Here is a 20,637-nt window from a genome sequence, read left to right as displayed (position 1 = left end):
TGGTCCGTGGTGACGTGGTGATCAATGTCCCCACATTCCTCATGTGTCCAGGTCCATGGTGACATGGTGGCCGATGTCCTCATGTCCCTCAGGCACCCAGGTCCATAGTGACATGGTGGCCGATGTCCTCAGGTGTCCAGGTCCGTGGTGACATGGTGGCCGATGTCCACACATCCCTCAGGCACCCAGGTCCATGATGGCGTGGTGGCCGATGTCCCCACGTCCCTCAGGCGCCCAGGCCCACGGTGACCCCACAACCGACATCTCCACGTCCCCGTGTCCCTCAGGCCCCCGATGACGCGGTGGCTGGTGGCCCCCCATCCCCACGTCCCTCAAGCCCCCGCTGCCGCGCTGCCCCCACCGCGCCGCGGCCCTCAGGCGCCCAGGTCCACGGTGACGTGACGGTAGATCTGGGTGGCCCCCTTGAAGCTGGAGGCCACGAGGAAGTGGCGGTGGCCCAGGGACAGCGGGGCGAAGGCCCGCGGCGTCGGCGCCATGAGCTCCTGGGCGAACTCCAGGTGTCCGCCGGGACCGAGCCGGTAGACCCGACTGGGCGCGTAGTCGTTGCCCAACACCACGTAGCGTTGGCCGGCCAACGTCAACGGTTGGAAGACCAAGGAGCCTCGCGCCGGCACCTGCTGCACTTCCCGGAACATGGAACCTTCCCAGCGCATCACCTGGCCGGAGAAGAGCATGGGAAGGGTCGGTGGAGGTGAGGAGCATCATGGGAAGGGTCGGTGGAGGTCAGGAGCATCATGGGAAGGGTCGGTGGAGGTGAGGAGCATCATGGGAAGGGTTGGTGGAGGTGAGGAGCATCATGGGGAGGGTTGATGGAGGTGAGGAGCATCATGGGGAGGGTCGGTGGAGGTGAGGAGCATCATGGGAAGGGTCGGTGGAGGTGAGGAGCATCATGGGAAGGGTTGGTGGAGGTGAGGAGCATCATGGGGAGGGTCGGTGGAGGTGAGGAGCATCATGGGAAGGGTTGATGGAGGTGAGGAGCACCATGGGAAGGGTCGGTGGAGGTGAGGAGCATCATGGAAGGGTTGGTGGAGGCCAGGAGCATCATGGGAAGGGTTGGTGGGGGCTAGGAACCCATGGACACGTGACGGACCTCAAGGACGAGCAATGGTGATGGACCCCTTGGGGACACGATGGACCCCATGGCCATGTGATGGACCCCCGGGGACACGGACCCCATGGCCACGTGATGGATCCCACGTTCACGTGATGGACCCCACATTCACGTGACAAACCCCATGGCCACATGACAAACCCCATAGCCACGTGACGGACCCCATGTTCATGTGATGAACCCCATAACCACGTGATGAACCCCACGTTCACATAATGGACCCCACGTTCATGTGATGAACCCCATAACCACGTGATGGATCCCACGTTCACGCAACAGAGCCCACAGCCCCGTGACGAACCCCATGGCCACGTGATGGACCCCCGGGGTCATGACGGACCCCGTGGCCACGTGGTGAACCCCATAGCCACGTGATGGACCCCACATTCACATGATGAACCCCATAATTACATGATGGATCCCATGTTCACGTGACGGAGCCCACAGCCACATGATGAACCCCATGGCCACGTGATGGACCCCTGGGGACATGACGGACCCCATAGCCACGTGATGGACCCCATGGCCACGTGATGAACCCCACGTTCACGTGACGAACCCCACGTTCACGTGATGAACCCCATAACCACGTGATGAACCCCATGGCCACATGATGGATCCCATGGCCACATGATGGATCCCATGTTCACATGATGGACCCCACGTTCACGTGACGAACCCCATAGCCACGTGACAGACCCCACGTTCACGTGATGAACCCCATAACCACGTGATGAACCCCATAGCCACGTGATGGACCCCATGGCCACGTGATGGACCCCTGGGGACATGACGGACCCCATAGCCACGTGATGGACCCCATGGCCACGTGATGAACCCCACGTTCACGCGACGAACCCCACGTTCACGTGATGAACCCCATAACCACGTGATGAACCCCATGGCCATATGATGGATCCCATGTTCACATGATGGACCCCACGTTCACGTGACAAACCCCATAGCCACGTGACAGACCCCACGTTCACGTGATGAACCCCATAACCACGTGATGAACCCCATAGCCACGTGATGGACCCCATGGCCATGTGATGAACCCCACGTTCACGCGACGAACCCCACGTTCACGTGATGAACCCCATAACCACGTGATGAACCCCATGGCCACATGATGGATCCCACGTTCACGTGACAGACCCCACGTTCACGTGACGAACCCCATAGCCACGTGACAGACCCCACGTTCACGTGATGAACCCCATAACCACGTGATGAACCCCATAACCACGTGATGAACCCCACGTTCATGTGACGAACCCCATAACCACATGATGGATCCCACGTTCACGTGACGGATCCCACGTTCACGTGACGAACCCCACGTCCCCGTGACGACCCTCAAGAAGCCACGCCAACCACGGACCACCCCACCCCACCACCATCCGTCCCCCCACTCACCTTGGCGTCCCCCAGGAAGCGCGAGAGGCACAAGAAGACGTGGCCCCGCAGGCGGAAGTGCTTGGCGGCGTAGACATCGGGCACGTGGGGGATGTCGGTGTGGGGGGCGAAGACCTGCGCCGTCCCGCTCCACCGATAGACCGAAGGTCTCCTGGCGCCGCTGCAGACCACCAAAGCCGGCCGGCCACCCAACTCCAAGAACTCCAGGTGGGTGTCGCGGTGCCACGGGCGCAGCGCCTGGTGGGGGTAGAACCCTCGGCCACCCCAGCGGAAGAGGGTGCTGGTGCCACCCTTGGAGCTGTCGGCCACCCCCAGGAACCAGTGGCCTCCCAAGCGGGCGCTGGTCACGGCGTGGGGTCTCCTCAACCTGCCGGCGCCCAACGCTTGGAGCCTGACGAATCGGCCGCCGGGACCTCCGGCTCGGCGCCACACGGCCGAAGAGCCGCCCAGTTGGGCCACCACCACCACCAAGGTTCCTCCCAGCTGCAGCGGGTGGCAGGCCACCGGCGAGGTCCCTGCGGGGACGAGGACGTGGGGGATGTTGGGCGTGGGACCACCAGTGATGACCCCGTGGGGACAAAGATGTGGAGAACGTTGGGCATGGAGTGATGGTGAGGCTCCTCCAGGGACATTGGGGATGGGGCCACCAGTGATGACCCCGTGGGGACAAGGACATGGAGGACATTGGGTGTGGGGTGATGACCCTGGGAGGACACTGGGGATGGGGCCACCAGTGGTGACCCCGTGGGGACGAGGACGTGGAGGATGTTGGGTGTGGGGGGATGGTGAGGAGCCTGCGGGGACGTTGGGGATGGGGCCACCAGTGATGATCCCGTGGGGACATGGGGGGTGTTGGGGACAAGGTGATGGTGAGGACCCGGGGAGGACGTTGGGGATGGGGCCACCAGTGGTGACCCCGTGGGGACAAGGACATGGGGGACATTGGGCGTGGGGTGATGGTGAGGCTCCTCCAGGGACATTGGGGACGGGGCCACCAGTGATGACCCCGTGGGGACAAGGACATGGGGGACGTTGGGCATGGGGTGATGGTGATGACCCTGGGAGGACACTGGGGATGGGGCCACCAGTGATGACCCCATGGGGACACGGGGGACACTGGAGACAGGGTGACGGTGAGGACCCCATAGGGACAAGGACATGGGGGACGTTGGACGTACGGTGACGGTGATGACCCATGGTGACGACCCATGGTGACAAGGACATGGGGGACGTTGGGGATGGGGGTCACCATCTGCTGATGGTCCCTAGGCCGGTTTTTGGGGTCCCCTGGGGGTTTTTTGGGGTCCCGGTGGCATTTTTGGGGTCCCCTGGGGGTTTTGAGGGTCCCCAAGGCCATTTTTGGGGTCCCGGTGCCATTTTTGGGGTGCTCTGGGTTTTTTGGGCGGTCCTGGTGCCAGTTTTGGGGTCCCCAGGGATTTTTTTGGGGTCCCAGTGCCAGTTCTGGGGTCCCCTGGGGGGATTTTGAGGGTCCCTGGTGCCAGTTTTGGGGTCCCCTGTTTTTTTGGGGGGGTCCCCGAGGCCAGGTTTTGGGGTCCCCTGGGGGTTTTGGGAGTCCCTGAGGCCATTTTTGGGGTCCCCTGTTTTTTTGGGGGGGTCCCAGTTCCAGTTTTGGGGTCTCCTGGGGGTTTTGAGGGTCTCTGAGGCCAGTTTTGGGGTCACCTGGTGGGGTTTTGGGATCCCAGGTGCCATTTTTGGGGTCCCCTGGAGGTTTTTGGGGGTCCCAGTGCCATTTTGGGGGTCCCCTGGGGGTTTTGGGAGTCCTTGGGGCCATTTTTGGGGTCTCCTGGGGGTTTTGAGGGTCCCCGGTGCCAGTTTTGGGGTCCCCTGGTGGTTTTGGGAGTCCCTGGGGCCAGTTTTCAGGTCCCCTGGGGGTTTTGGGGCTCCCAGTGCCAGTTTTAGGGTCCCCTGGGGATTTGGGGGTCCCAGTGCCAGTTTTGGGGTCCCCTGGAGGTTTTTTGGGGTCCCAGTGCCATTTTTGGGGTCCCCTGGGGGTTTTGAGAGGTCCCGGTGCCATTTTTGGGGTCGCCTGGGGGTTTTGAGGGTCCCCAAGGCCAGTTTTGGGGTCCCCTGGGTTTTTTTGGGGTCCCGAGGCCAGTTGTGGAGTCACCTGGGGGGGTTTGGGGGTCCCAGTGCCAGTTTTGGGGTCCCCTGGAGGTTTTTTGGGGTCCCAGTGCCATTTTTGGGGTCTCCAGGGGGTTTTGAGGGTCCCCGGTGCCATTTTTGGGGTCCCCTGGGGGTTTTGAGGGTCCCTGGTGCCATTTTTGGAGTCCCCTGGTGGTTTTGGGAGTCCCTAGGGCCAGTTTTAGGGTCCCCTGGGGGGGTTTTTGAGGGTCCCCGGTGCCAGTTGTTTTGGGGTCCCCTGGGGGTTTTGGGGGCTCCCCAGGAGCTGGGGACTCACCGTTGATGATGGTGGGCGCCCGGAAGCGCCCGGCGAGCTGGTCCCACTCGAGCAGGGCGCAGGCGCCGGCGAAGGGTTGCGCCAGGGCCACCCCCGGGTGCCCCCCCAGCACGAAGGGCTCCGCCGCCAGCGAGGCGAAGGGCAGCGACTGGAAGGGTCGCAGCTCTGCGGGGTCTTCGTCAGCTCCCGGACGCCTGGGCCCCTTGCAGCCCCCACCCGCGGCACCCATCCCCGCTGCGGTCGGCGGGGAGGGACCCAGGCGTCCGGGATGAGGGGACCCAGGCGTCCGGGACAAGAAGGGCCCAGGCATCCGGGTCAAGAGGGACCCAGGCGTCCGGGACAAGAGGGACCCAGGCGTCCGGGACAAGAAGGGCCCAGGCGTCCAGGACAGGAGGGACCCAGGCGTCCGGGACAAGAGGGACCCAGGCGTCCGGGACAAGAAGGACCCAGGCATCCGGGACAAGAAGGGCCCAGGCATCCGGGTCAAGAGGGACCCAGGCGTCTGGGACAGGAGGGACCCAGGCGTCCGGGTCAAGAAGGGCCCAGGAGTCCGGGACAGGAGGGGCCCAGGCATCCGGGACAAGAGGGACCCAGGTGTCCAGGACAAGAGGGGCCCAGGCGTCCGGGACAAGAGGGACCCAGGTGTCCAGGACAAGAGGGACCCAGGTGTCCGGGACAAGAGGGGCCCAGGCGTCCGGGACAAGAAGGGCCCAGGCGTCCGGGACAGGAGGGACCCAGGCGTCCGGGTCAAGAAGGGCCCAGGCATCCGGGTCAAGAGGGACCCAGGCGTCCGGGACAAGAAGGGCCCAGGCGTCCGGGACAGGAGGGACCCAGGCATCCGGGACAAGAGGGGCCCAGGCATCCGGGTCAAGAGGGACCCAGGCGTCCGGGTCAAGAAGGGCCCAGGAGTCCGGGACAGGAGGGGCCCAGGCGTCCGGGACAGGAGGGGCCCAGGCGTCCGGGACAAGAGGGACCCAGGCGTCCAGGACAAGAGGGGCCCAGGCGTCCGGGTCAAGAAGGGCCCAGGACAGGAGGGGCCCAGGCGTCCGGGGCAAGAAGGACCCAGGACAGAAGGGGCCCAGGCGTCCGGGACAGGAGGGACCCAGGCGTCCGGGACAAGAGGGACCCAGGCGTCTTTGTGGGGACCCAGATGTCCAAGGAGGGGCCCAGGCGTCCGGGAAGGGGCCCAGGCGTCCGGGCCGTACCGTGCGCCAGGCAGGCGAAGTCGCGGGGTTGCAGCTGGGCCAGGTGGGTGCCGTTGCGGGGGGGGGGACCCCGGCAGGTCCCCGCGTCGGCGGTGGCAGCGGCGGTGGCCAACCAGGCCACCAACCAGCGGAGGCGGCAGTCGCAGCGCCAGGGGTTGCCCCGGAGGTCCCTGGGGGTCGGGGAGGGGGTCACCCGGACGCCTGGGCCCCACTGGGGACTGCTCGGGGCCACCAGTGTACCCCCATGTCCCTCCATGTCCCCCCATGTCCCCCATGTCCCCCCATGTCCCCCCATGTCCCTCCATGTCCCCCATGTCCCCCATGTCCCCCATGTCCCTCCATGTCCCTCCATGTCCCTTCATGTCCCTCCATGTCCCCCCATGCCCCTCCATGTCCCCCATGTCCCCCCATGTCCCTCCATGTCCCTCCATGTCCCTTCATGTCCCCCCATGTCCCTCCATGTCCCCCATGTCCCCCCATGTCCCTCCATGTCCTTCCATGTCCCTCCATGTCCCCCATGTCCCCCCATGTCCCTCCATGTCCCTCCATGTCCCCCCATGTCCCCCCATGTCCCTCCATGTCCCCCATGTCCCCCCATGTCCCCCCATGTCCCTCCATGTCCCCCATGTCCCTCCATGTCCCTCCATGTCCTTCCATGTCCCTCCATGTCCCTCCATGTCCCCCATGTCCCCCCATGTCCCCCCATGTCCCTCCATGTCCCCCATGTCCCCCCATGTCCCTCCATGTCCCTCCATGTCCCCCCATGTCCCCCCATGTCCCTCCATGTCCCTCCATGTCCCCCCATGTCCCCCCATGTCCCTCCATGTCCCCCATGTCCCTCCATGTCCCTTCATGTCCCCCCATGTCCCTCCATGTCCCTCCATGTCCCTCCATGTCCCCCCATGTCCCTCCATGTCCCCCATGTCCCCCCATGTCCCCCCATGTCCCTCCATGTCCCCCATGTCCCTCCATGTCCCTCCATGTCCTTCCATGTCCCTCCATGTCCCTCCATGTCCCTCCATGTCCCCCATGTCCCCCCATGTCCCTCCATGTCCCTCCATGTCCTTCCATGTCCCTCCATGTCCCTCCATGTCCCTCCATGTCCCCCCATGTCCCTCCATGTCCCCCATGTCCCCCCATGTCCCTCCATGTCCCCCATGTCCCTCCATGTCCCACCACGTCCCTCCATGTCCCCCATGTCCCTCCATGTCCCACCACGTCCCTCCATGTCCCCCATGTCCCCCCATGTCCCTCCATGTCCCCCATGTCCCTCCATGTCCCACCACGTCCCTCCATGTCCCCCATGTCCCCCCATGTCCCTCCATGTCCCCCATGTCCCTCCATGTCCCCCATGTCCCTCCATGTCCCACCACGTCCCTCCATGTCCCTCCATGTCCCTCCATGTCCCACCACGTCCCTCCATGTCCCCCATGTCCCCCCATGTCCCTCCATGTCCCCCATGTCCCTCCATGTCCCACCACGTCCCTCCATGTCCCCCATGTCCCTCCATGTCCCCCCATGTCCCTCCATGTCCCCCATGTCCCCCCATGTCCCTCCATGTCCCTCCATGTCCTTCCATGTCCCTCCATGTCCCTCCATGTCCCTCCATGTCCCCCCATGTCCCTCCATGTCCCCCATGTCCCTCCATGTCCCACCACGTCCCTCCATGTCCCTCCATGTCCCTCCATGTCCCCCCATGTCCCTCCATGTCCCCCATGTCCCTCCATGTCCCTCCATGTCCCTCCATGTCCCCCCATGTCCCCCCATGTCCCTCCATGTCCCTACATGTCCCCCCATGTCCCTCCATGTCCCCCATGTCCCCCATGTCCCTCCATGTCCCTCCATGTCCCCCCATGTCCCCCCATGTCCCTCCATGTCCCTCCATGTCCCTCCATGTCCCCCATGTCCCTCCATGTCCCCCCATGTCCCTCCATGTCCTCCATGTCCCCCCATGTCCCCCATGTCCCTCCATGTCCCTCCATGTCCCTCCATGTCCCTCCATGTCCCCCCATGTCCCTCCATGTCCCTCATGTCCCCCCATGTCCCTCCATGTCCCTCCATGTCCCTCCATGTCCCCCCATGTCCCCCCATGTCCCTCCATGTCCCTCCATGTCCTTCCATGTCCCTCCATGTCCCTCCATGTCCTCCCATGTCCCCCCATGTCCCTCCATGTCCTCCATGTCCCCCCATGTCCCTCCATGTCTCCCATGTCCCTCCATGTCCCCCCATGTCCCTCCATGTCCCCCATGTCCCTCCATGTCTCCCATGTCCCTCCATGTCCCCCCATGTCCCCCCATGTCCCTCCATGTCCCTCCATGTCCTTCCATGTCCCTCCATGTCCCTCCATGTCCCCATGTCCCCCATGTCCCTCCATGTCCCTCCATGTCCCCATGTCCCCCATGTCCCTCCATGTCCCCCATGTCCCTCCATGTCCCTCCATGTCCCCCCATGTCCCTCCATGTCCCCCATGTCCCCCCATGTCCCTCCATGTCCTTCCATGTCCCTCCATGTCCCTCCATGTCCCCCCATGTCCCCCCATGTCCCCCCATGTCCCTCCATGTCCCTCCATGTCCCTCCACGTCCCCCCATGTCCCTCCATGTCTCCCATGTCCCTCCATGTCCCCCCATGTCCCCCCATGTCCCTCCATGTCCCCCCATGTCCTTCCATGTCCCTCCATGTCCCTCCATGTCCTCCCATGTCCCCCCATGTCCCCCCATGTCCCTCCATGTCCCCCATGTCCCCCCATGTCCCCCCATGTCCTCCATGTCCTCCATGTCCCTCCATGTCCCCCCATGTCCCCCCATGTCCTCCATGTCCTCCATGTCCCTCCATGTCCCCCCATGTCCCCCCATGTCCCTCCATGTCCTCCATGTCCCTCCATGTCCCCCCATGTCCTTCCATGTCCCCCCATGTCCCTCCATGTCCCTCCATGTCCCTCCATGTCCTCCATGTCCTCCATGTCCTCCATGTCCCTCCATGCCCCCCCATGTCCCCCCATGTCCCCCCATGTCCTCCATGTCCCCCCATGTCCCCCCATGTCCCCCCATGTCCTCCATGTCCTCCATGTCCCTCCATGTCCCCCCATGTCCCCCCATGTCCCCCCATGTCCTCCATGTCCTCCATGTCCCTCCATGTCCCTCCATGTCCCCCCATGTCCTTCCATGTCCCCCCATGTCCCTCCATGTCCTCCATGTCCTCCATGTCTCCCATGTCCCTCCATGTCCTCCATGTCCCTCCATGTCCCTCCATGTCCCTCCATGTCCCCCCATGTCCTTCCATGTCCCTCCATGTCCCTCCATGTCCTCCCATGTCCCCCCATGTCCCTCCATGTCCTCCATGTCCCTCCATGTCCCTCCATGTCCTCCCATGTCCCCCCATGTCCCTCCATGTCCCCCCATGTCCCTCCATGTCCCCCCATGTCCCCCCATGTCCCTCCATGTCTCCCATGTCCCTCCATGTCCCCCCATGTCCCCCCATGTCCCTCCATGTCCTCCATGTCCCTCCATGTCCTCCCATGTCCCCCCATGTCTCCCATGTCCCTCCATGTCCTCCCATGTCCCCCCATGTCCCTCCATGTCCTCCATGTCCCTCCATGTCCCTCCATGTCCTCCCATGTCCCCCCATGTCCCTCCATGTCCCCCATGTCCCCCCATGTCCCCCCACGTCCCTCCATGTCCCCCATGTCCCCCCATGTCCCCCCATGTCCCTCCATGTCCCTCCATGTCCTTCCATGTCCCTCCATGTCCCTCCATGTCCCCATGTCCCCCATGTCCCCATGTCCCTCCATGTCCTCCATGTCCTCCATGTCCCTCCATGTCCCCCCATGTCCCCCCATGTCCCCCCATGTCCCTCCATGTCTCCCATGTCCCTCCATGTCCCCCCATGTCCCCCCATGTCCCCCATGTCCTCCATGTCCCTCCATGTCCCTCCATGTCCCCCATGTCCCTCCATGTCCCCCCATGTCCCTCCATGTCCCATGTCCCTGATGTCCCCCAAAGTCCCCAATGTCCCCGATGTCCCCAATGTCCCCGATGTCCCCGTGTCCCCTCACAGGTGCGTCAGGGTCTCCAGCCCCTTGAACAGGTCCCTGGGCAGCGTCTCCAGCCCGTTGTTGGCCAAGCTCCTGCAGGGACATGGGGACACCGTGGGGACACCCCGGGGGGGGACAGGGGACACCGGGATGGGGGACACGGGGAGCCACCACGGGCAGGGAGCAGCCGAGGGAGCAGGACGTGGGGAGGGGATGGGGACGGGGGTCACCCGTGGGGTGGGGGACACCCATGGGGACAAGGGACACCCCAGGGACGGTGACACCCACGGGATGGGGGCACGAGGACCTTGGGGACATGGGGACGCGGAGACAGGGGACACCTGGGAGACGTGAGACCTTGGAGACACGGGGACGTGGAGATGGGGGATGTGGGGACATTTTGGGGACAGAGACACGGGGAGGGGACGGGGACATGGGGACCCTTGGGGACACCTTGGGGACCCCTTGGGGACCTGGGACACCTTGGGGACCTTTGGGGACACCTTAGGGACCCCTTGGGGACATGGGACCCCTTGGGGACCCTTGGGGACACCTTGGGGACATGGGACACCTTGAGAACCTGGGGCCACCCCATGGATGGAGTCACAGGAACATGGTGGCACCTCAGGGACATTGGGACTCGGGGAGGGGACGGGGACATGGGGACCCTTGGGGACCCCTTGGGGACACAAGATCCCTTGGGGACACGGGACACCTTGGGGACCCTTGGGGACCCCTTGGGGACACAGGACCCCTTGGGGACACCTTGGGGACACCTTGGGGACACGGGACACCTTGAGGACCTGGGGACACCCCATGGGCAGAGTCACAGGGACATGGTGGCACCTCAGGGACGTTGGGACTTGGGGAGGGGACGGGGACATGGGGACCCTTGGGGACCCTTGGGGACACGAGACCCCTTGGGGACCCTCGGGGACACCTTGGGGACCCCTTGAGGACCTGGGGACACCCCATGGGCAGGGTCACAAGACCATGGTGACACTTCAGGGACGTTGGGACTCGGGGAGGGGACAGAGACATGGAGACCCTTGGGGACACCTTGGGGACCCCTTGGGGACACAGGACCCCTTGGGGACACCTTGGGGACACCTTGGGGACACGGGACACCTTGAGGACCTGGGGACACCCCATGGGCAGAGTCACAGGGACATGGTGGCACCTCAGGGACGTTGGGACTCGGGGAGGGGATGGGGACATGGGGACCCTTGGGGACACCTTGGGGACACGCACAGGTAGAGCAGCCCCCGCAGCCCCCGCAGCGCCGAGGGCGCGATGGCCCCGACCTCGTTGTCCTCGATGAACCTGGGGACACCAGCGCCACAGTCACCCCTGGGGCCCCCCAGTGCCACCAGTGTCCTCCCAGTCTCTCCCAGTCCCCCCAGGGCCACCAGGGTCCCTCCAGGGCCACCACCGTCCCCACCGGGTCCCCAAGGTCCCCTGGGGTCCCACCACTGTCCCCCAGGCCCATAATGTCCCCAGGGGCTCCCCAGTGCCACCAGTGTCCTCCCAGTCCCTCCCAGTGTCCCCAGTCCCCCCCAGTGTCCCAGGGCCACCACCATCCCCACCAGGTCCCCAAGGTCCCCTGGGGTCCCACCACCGTCCCCCAGACCCATAGTGTCCCCAGGAGCCCCAATGTCCCCCCCCCAGTGCCACCAGTCCCCTCCCAGTCCCCTCCCAGTCCCCTCCCAGTACATCCCAGTACATCCCAGTGCTCACAGATGCTCCAGCAGCACCAGCCCGGCGAAGGCCCCGTCCCCGATGGTCCCCAAGCGCCCGGCGGTGACCAGCCTGCGGGGACACGTCGCTGCCACCGGCCCCCGGGGACACCCCGGGGACACCGTGGGGATGGGGACACCCAGGGACACCTGGGGACACCAGGGACGCCGGGGACAGGGACACCTGGGGGCACCGAGGGATGGGGACACCCCCCACTGCCACCCCCAGGGACACCGTGGGGACACAGCACGGCCACCCTGGGGATGGGGACAGCCGGGGACAAGCCAAGGACACGTCCCTGCTGCCCTGGGGACAACCTGGGGACACCTTGGGGACAGGCAGGGCCTGGACAGAGGGTGGGGATGGGTTGGGGACACCCCAGGGACAGGTTGGGAACAGGTTGGGGACACCCTGGGGACATGTTGGGGACATTGCAGGGACAGGTTGGAGACACATTGGGGATGGGTTGGGAACACTCTGGGGACACGTTGGGGACATGTTGGAGATGGGTTGGAGACAGGTTGGGGACAGGTTGGGGACACCCTGGGGACACCCCAGGGACAGGTTGGGGATGGGTTGGGGCCATCGTGGGGATGAGTTGGGGACACCCTGGGGACACGTTGGGGACAGGTTGGGGGACAACCTGGGGACACATTGGGGATGGGTTGGGGACATGTTGGGGATGGGTTGGGGACATCACTGGGACAGGTTGGAGACAGGTTGGGGACACCCCAGGGATGGGTTGGGGACAGGTTGGGGACACATTGGGGCCATCGTGGGGATGAGTTGGGGACACTCTGGGGACATGTTGGGGACATTGTGGGGACACGTTGGGGACACGTTGGGGACACCCTGGGATGGGTTGGGGACAGGTTGGGGCCATCGTGGGGATGAGTTGGGGACACCCTGGGGACACGTTGGGGACATTGCGGGGACAGGTTGGGGACACATTGGGGGATGGGTTGGGGACACCCTGGGGACACATTGGGGACAGGTTGGGAGACAACCTGGGGACACATTGGGGATGGGTTGGGGACATGTTGGGGATGGGTTGGGGACATCACCGGGACAGGTTGGAGACAGGTTGGGGACACCCCAGGGATGGGTTGGGGACAGGTTGGGGACACATTGGGGCCATCGTGGGGATGAGTTGGGGACACTCTGGGGACACTTTGGGGACATTGTGGGGATGGGTTGGGGACAGGTTGGGGACACATTGGGGACATCATGGGGATGAGTTGGGGACACTCTGGGGACATGTTGGGGACATTGTGGGGACATGTTGGGGACACGTTGGGGACACCCTGGGATGGGTTGGGGACAGGTTGGGGCCATCGTGGGGATGAGTTGGGGACACCCTGGGGACACGTTGGGGACATTGCGGGGACAGGTTGGGGACACGTTGGGGATGGGTTGGGGACACCCTGGGGACACATTGGGGATGGGTTGGGGACATCACCGGGACAGGTTGGAGACAGGTTGGGGACACCGTGAGGACAGCCTGGGGACATGTTGGGGACATGGTGGGGATGAGTTGGGGACACGTTAGAGATGGGTTGGGGACACCCTGGGGACATTTTGGGGACAGGTTGGGGCCACCGCGGGGCCGTACAGGAGCTGCAGGGCCGGGGTGTCGCGGAAGCTGCCCTCGGCCAGGACGTCGAGCTGCCACCGCACCAGCGACCTGGGGACACGAGGGGACACGGCTGGGAGACGGGGGGGACACGGGGGGGACATGGGGACATGGCAGGGACATGGTGGGACACAGTGGGACGTGGGGACATGGGGACATGGTGGGACACAGCTGGGGACACTGGGGGGACACTGGGACATGGGGACACGGCTGGGACATGGGGACATGGGGACACAACTGGGACCAGTCTGGGGACACTGGGGACAAACCGGGACCCATCCCAGCCCCCCCCTCCCCCCACCCCCGCCCGGCTCCCTCCCTCCCTCCCCCTCCCCCCCACCGCCGCCGCGAGGGGCGGGGCTTCCCGCGGTGACGTCAGGGGATCCCCGCCGGGGAGGGGGGGAGCAGTGCGGGGGCGGGGCCAGAGTGAGGAGCGCGGGGCCGGGGGCGGAGCCACGCGTGGGGGGGGGGTCGCGCGTGGGAGGGATCCTGAGGGGCGATTTTTTGGGGGGGGAACCGGCGGGGGGGGGAGGTTCAAGGGGGGTCACGGGAGGGAGGGGGGAGGGGAGGGGAAATCCCGAGTGGGCGGGGTCCCGCGTGGGGGGGGCGGGGCCTCACTCACAGGGCGGCGAGGCGGGGGTGGAGCCCGCGGGGAAGCCCCGCCCCCCCGCGGCACAGCGCCTGCTCCCGGGAGCACTGGCAGCCGGGGGGGCAACCGCGCCGGGGCCCCGCCCCTTCCCCGGGCCTAGGCCCCGCCCCCTCCCCGGGCCCAGGCCCCGCCCCCACCGCCGCCCGCCCCCACCGCCGCCGCCGCGGCGCCCTATAGGGTCCCCCGAGGGGTCCCACTGGGGGAGCCCCCGCCCACTCGGGAGGCCCCGCCCACTCGGGAGGCCCCGCCCACGCGGGAAGCCCCGCCCACTCGCCACCCCCCACGCAGGGGGGACCCGTCACCCGGGGGGGACCCGCGTGGGGGCACCGACCCGGCTCCCGGCCCCACCCGCGGGGGGGCCCCGCCCACTCGCCCCGCCCCTCCCGCTCGCCCCGCCCCTCCTCCCCGCCCCCTCCCCGAGGATCCCCCCCCCACGCGGGACCCGACGCCCACGCGGGAGCTGCCAGCAGCAGCGCCAGCGCCAGGGGGGGGCCCCGGCGCCGCCCCCCCGCCCGCCCCATCGTGGCCCCCCCCCCAAATTACCCCCCCCCGCGAGATTCCCCCCCCCGCGTGGGATTTGCCCCCCCCCCGCGTGAGATTTGCCCCCCCCGTGGGATCTCCCCCCCCCCCCCCCCGCGTGGGATTTGCCCCCGGCGGCAGCGGAGCTCCCGGTCGCGGCTCCTGCGGGTGGTGGCAGCGGTGGCGGCAGCGGCCCCGGACGCCTGGGCCCCTCCCGGACGCCTGGGCCCCTCCCCCCCCAGCTGCCTGCCCCCCGGCGTGGGGGGGGGGGGGAGGGAGGGAGGGGGGGGCGCGGCCGGACTCCTGGGTCCTTCCTCCCCCCCCCCCCCCCCCGGTCAGCCGGACGCCTGGGCCCCTCCCAGATGCCTGGGTCTCCCCTAACTCCGCCCCCAGACGCCTGGGCCCCTTCTGGGTCCCCCCGGATGCCTGGGCCCCTCCCGGACGCCTGGGCCCTTTCTGGGTCCCCTCGGACGCCTGGGCCCCTTCTGGGTCCCCCTGGACGCCTGGGCCCCTCCCGGACGCCTGGGCCCTTTCTGGTCCCCCCCGGACGCCTGGGCCCCTCCCGGATGCCTGGGCCCTTTCTGGTTCCCCCCGGACGCCTGGGCCCCTCCCGGATGCCTGGGCCCCTTCTGGGTCCCCCCGGACGCCTGGGCCCTTTCTGGTTCGCCCCGGACGCCTGGGCCCCTCCCAGATGCCTGGGCCCTTTCTGGTTCGCCCCGGATGCCTGGGCCCCTCCCGGATGCCTGGGCCCCTTCTGGGTCCCCCCGGACGCCTGGGCCCCTTCTGGGTCCCCCCGGACGCCTGGCCCCCCCCCCGATGTCTGGGTCCCCCGGGGTGGGGGCAGGGCAGGCCCGGACGCCTGGGCCCCCCCCCCCCTCCCTTCCCCCCCCCCCCGGACGCCTGGGCCCCTGGGGGCGGACAAAGGCGCCGCTGTTGCCGCCTGGCCGGAGGCCGGAGCCGCACAGAGAGGCCTTGTGTGGGGACACGGGGGGGGGGGGGACGGACACGGGACAAGGGGGACACGGGGGGGGGGACACGGGACATGTCCTGGACAGGGGAAGGACCCGGGACACGTTGGGGACACATTGGGGACATGGGGACACAGGGACACGTTAGAGACATGGGATGGACCTGGGGACATGGGACACTTTAGGGACACGTTAGGGACACAGGACACATTGGGGACACATTGGGGACATGGGACACACTGGGAACCTGGGAGGGGACACGGGACGGATGTAGGGACACGGGACACATTAGGGACGCAGGAGGGGACCCGGGATGGACATGGGGACATGGGACACAGGGACACGGGAGGGGACACGGGATGGATACGAGATGGACACGGGGACAGAGACACAGGACACATTGGGGACACGGGACGGACATGGGACAGACATGGGGACATGGGACACATTAGGGACACAGGACAGACACGGGATGGGGACACAGCACATGTCAGGGACATGAGACACAGGGACATGGGACAGACCCGGAGACATGGGACACATTAGGGACACGGGAGGGACATGGGAACATGGGACATGTTAAGGACATATGAGGGACACGGGACAGACACAAGGACATGGGACACGATGGGGACATGGGACGGACCTGGGATGGACATGGGGACATGGGATATGTTGGGGACATGTTAGGGACATGGTGGGGGGACACAGGACACGTTACGGACATGGGATGGACATGGGATGGACACAGGACAGACATGGGGACATGGGACACGTTAGGGACCTGGGAGGGGACACGAGATGGACATGGGGACATGGGACACATTAGGGACGTGGGGACACGGGACAGACACGGGACACGTTAGGGACACGGGACACATTGGGGACACAGGAGGGGACACGGGAGGGGACACGGGTGTGCGGGGACACGGGCCGACACACGGGCGCCAGCCGGGGACCTCGGGGACCTTGGGGACGCTCTGGTGTCACCCGCTGACGTCACCGGGGTATTTTGGGGCCTGGCACCAGGCGGCCGGTAAAAATAGCTGCTCCCTGGCGGGGGCCCAGGCGTCCGGGAAGGGCCCAGGCGTCCGGGAGGGGCCCAGGCGTCCGAGAGGGGCCCAGGCGTCCGGGAGCCCAGGTACCTGCGGGCCCCTGCGTCACCCTCTGCCCCCGGTGGGGCCCAGGCGTCCGGGAAGGGCCCAGGTGTCCGGGAGGGACCCAGGCGTCCGGGGGGGACCCAGGTGTCCGAGTGGGGCCCAGGCGTCCGGGAGGGGCCCAGGCGTCCAGGAGGGACCCAGGCGTCCGGGAGGGGCCCAGGTGTCTGGGAAGGGCCCAGGTGTCCGGGAGGGACCCAGGCGTCCGGGGGGGACCCAGGTGTCCGAGTGGGGCCCAGGCGTCCGAGAGGGGCCCAGGCGTCCGGGAGGGACCCAGGTGTCCAGGAAGGGGCCCAGGCGTCCGGGAAGGGCCCAGGCATCTGGCCTGAAGGTGGACGCAGGAGGCAAGGGAAGGGGGTGAGGGGGCACCCGGACGCCTGGGCCCCTCCCGGACGCCTGGGCCCCTGGGACAGTTGGGGGGGGGTTGGGGTGTCCCCGGACGCCTGGGCCCCTCTGTGGCGGGGGGGGGGGGAGGCACCGGCCCCAGTGGGCAAACAGCAGGGGAGGGGCCAAGGCCACGTCACCACGGCAACGGCCCTCGACCCCGGGCGGGGGGGGGAGGGAGGGAGGGAGGGGGGAGGCAACACACGCGTGTGGGACCGTGTTGGTCCCAGCACACACGTGTCTGGGGGGGGTCACATATGTGTGGGGTCACCTGGGGGGTTGCACACGCATGTGGGTCTGAGCACACACGTGTCCGGGGGCGTCACATGTGTGGAGGGTCACCCAGGGGGTCACACATGCCTGGGGACCTAAGAACATGCGTGTACAGGGGGGTCACACACATGTGTGGGTCACCTGGGGGGTCACACATGCGTGGGGGTCTGTGTCAGACTGGGGACACGCGTGTGGGGGGGGGTCACACACATGTGTGGGGTCACCTGGGGAGTCACACATGCATGTGGGTCCAAGAACACGCGTGTACGGGAGGGTCACACACGTGGGGGGTCACCTGGGGGGTCACACATGCATGTGGGCCCGTGTTGGACTGGGGACACCTGTGTGGGGGGGTCACACACGTGTGGGGTCACCCAGGGAGTCACACACACGTGTTGATCTGAGCACACACGTGTCCGGGGGAGTCACACACACGTGGGGGGTCACCCAGGGGGTCACACACACGTGTGGGTCCAAGCACACGCATGTCCAGGGGGTCACATGTGTGTGGGGTCACCTGGGCGGTCACACACGTGTGTGGGTCCAAGCACACGCATGTCTAGGGGGTCACCCACGTGTGGGGGGTCACCCACGGGGTCACACACGCGTGTTGGTCCGTGTCAGCCCCAGCACACGCGTGTCAGGGGCTCACACACACGTGGGGGGTCACCGTGGGGGGTCTCACACGCGTGTGGGCCTAAGAACATGTGTGTCCGGGGGGTCGCACACGCGTGTGGGGTCACCATGGGGGTCGCACACGCATGTGGGTCCAAGCACACGCGTGTCCAGGGGGTCACCCATGTGTGTGGGGTCACCGTGGGGGGGTCTCCCATGCGTGTGGGCCTAAGAACTCGCGTGTCTGGGGGGGGTCACACACGCGTGGGGGGGGTCCCCGAGGGGGGGTGTCACCCCCGCGTGTCATCCCGTGTCGCCCTCCCCCCAGCACACGCGTGGGCCAGCGAGCAGCGCCCGGCCATGGCACCCGGCGCCCTGCTGCTGCTGCCTCTGCTGCCTGCGCTGCTGCCTGCGCTGCTGCCTGCGGCTGCCCGCGGAGGTGAGACCCGGACGCCTGGGCCCCTTTGTGGGGGGGGAGGGGCGCCCGGATGCCTGGGCCCCTCACCTCACCTCTCCCCCCCCCCCCCGCAGAGCCGCCGCCGGAGCCCGACCGCTTCTACTACGGTGAGCGGGGCCCGCGCGTCGCGCCGCGTGTTGTCGCGTGCCGTGACATCACGGGCTGTCACGTGTCACGCGCTGTCACGTGGCGTGGCGCCGCGTGGGGCCGCGTGGCGTTCTGTGTCGTCGCGGCGCCACGCGTCATCGCGCATTGTCACGTGTCGTTGCGTGGCATCGTGTATCGTCACGTGGCGTCACGTCACGACATCACGTCGTGTGTTGTCACGTGCCGCATGTTGTCACGTGCTATGTGTTGTCTTGTGTCATCATGTATCGTCATGCCATGTTGTCACGTGTCATGTATCACCATGCGTGATGTATCGCGACAGGTGTCATCACGTCATGTGTCGTCATGTGTTGTCATGTGTCATATTGCATGTCACGTGTGTCACATCGTCACATGTCATCATGTATCATCATGTCTCATGTCATTGTCATGTATCATGTGGCATCACGTCATGACATCACATCATGTGTCATGTGTTGTCACATCGCATGTTGTCATGTGTCGTGTTGTCTTGTGTCATGTATTGTCACATCACGTCGTCATGTGTTGTCACGTGTCATGTATCACCGTGTCATATATCATCGCACGTCACATGTCATCATGTATCATCATGCCACGTCATTGTGTGTCATGTATCGTCACGTGGTGTCATGACATCACGTCATGTGCCGTGTTGTCACGTGTCACATGTTGTCACGTGTCGTGCTGTGTCATCATGTATCGTCACGTCACGTCATCACGTGTCATCATGTATCACCATGTGTCATGTACGTCACGTGTCATCATGTCATCATGTGTCGTCATGCATCACCATGTGTCATATATCATCGCATGTCACGTATGTCATGTATCGTCACGTGTCATCATGTATCATGTCACGTCATTGTGTGTCATGTATCGTCACGTGGCGTCACGTCATGACATCACATGTCATGTGCTGTCACGTGTCATCGTGTTGTCACATGTTGCTGCATGTTGTCACGTGTTGTTGTGTGTGTTGTCGTGTCATCATGTATCATCATGTCATGTCATCGTGTCGTCACGTGTCACCATGTATCACCGTGTGTCATGTATCATGTTGTCATGTGTCATGTCATCACGTCACGTCGTGTCATCACGTGTTGTCATGTTTTGTTACGTGTCATCATGTATCACCACGTCATGTATCATCACGTTGTCACGTCACGTCGTGTCATCACGTCACCACGTGTCATGTGTCATCCCGTGTCACCACGTGTCATCGTGTGTCAAGTGTTGTCATGTTACACGTCGTTGCGTGTCACCATGTGTCATCGCATGTCACCGTGCGTCACACATGTGGCCGAGGAGGGGGCAGGTGTCACGGGCGCCGTGGGGGGGGGCAGGGCGCCCGTGCGTGTCATCGTGTGTCACCGCGTGTCACCGACTGTCCCCCCCCCCCACCCAGACTACGACTCCCTGCGCGTCGGGGGCCTCGTCTTCGCCGGCGTCCTCTTCGGCCTCGGCGTCGCCCTCATCCTCAGTGAGTGACACGACACCGCGACAACACCGCGACCACACCGCAACAACACCGCGACGCCCTGACGTTGCGACACTGCGGTGATGCGGCACCCGCCCGCGGCGCCCCCGCAACAGCCGCCCCCGCAACAGCTCTACAACAGGCGGAACGGGCCCCCCCCCCTCGGGACACCCCTCTCCAGTGACACCCTAACACCCAGCAGCCCCCCCCAACACCCAACACCCCACCCAACACCCTCCGGCACCCCCAGGACACCCCGACACCCTGCGCTTTCCCGCCCAACACCCGCACAGCCCCCCCGAAAACACCCCGACGCCCCGGAAAGAGACCCTGAACCACCCTCGCAGCGCCCCAGGGGCACAACACCCCCACGACACCCCCACAGCACCCACGACGTCCCCCAAACACCCCCACAACACCCCAATACACTTCA

General features: G+C 65.9%; 2 protein-coding genes across 2 annotated transcripts in view; one reads left to right on the top strand and one right to left on the bottom strand.

Moving 5' to 3' along the window:
• TYROBP (transmembrane immune signaling adaptor TYROBP) overlaps positions 1 to 197 on the top strand; it is a 3,875-nt gene extending 3,678 nt beyond the window's left edge. Inside the window, exon 5 of the mRNA XM_067316781.1 lies at positions 93 to 197. Within this exon, the coding sequence (XP_067172882.1) occupies positions 93 to 197 (105 nt within the window). The remainder of the gene's footprint in view (positions 1 to 92) is intronic.
• On the bottom strand, positions 171 to 18,907 carry LOC106496648 (leucine-rich repeat LGI family member 4-like). The gene is made up of 10 exons (XM_067316780.1): positions 18,903 to 18,907; positions 14,199 to 14,321; positions 13,556 to 13,627; positions 11,944 to 12,015; positions 11,458 to 11,529; positions 10,228 to 10,299; positions 6,176 to 6,345; positions 4,971 to 5,135; positions 2,552 to 3,066; positions 171 to 677 (listed from the first exon to the last, which is right to left on the bottom strand). The coding sequence occupies exons 1-10, from the start codon at positions 18,905 to 18,907 to the stop codon at positions 375 to 377; spliced, it is 1,569 nt and encodes a 522-aa protein (XP_067172881.1). The 3' UTR covers positions 171 to 374.
• Positions 18,908 to 20,637: the final 1,730 nt, after the last annotated feature.

Source organism: Apteryx mantelli, unplaced genomic scaffold (assembly GCF_036417845.1).
Source record: "Apteryx mantelli isolate bAptMan1 unplaced genomic scaffold, bAptMan1.hap1 HAP1_SCAFFOLD_122, whole genome shotgun sequence".
Lineage (NCBI taxonomy): Eukaryota > Metazoa > Chordata > Aves > Apterygiformes > Apterygidae > Apteryx > Apteryx mantelli.
The sequence above is the reverse complement of the archived record's forward strand: the minus strand, read 5'-3'. Positions and strand labels throughout refer to the sequence as shown.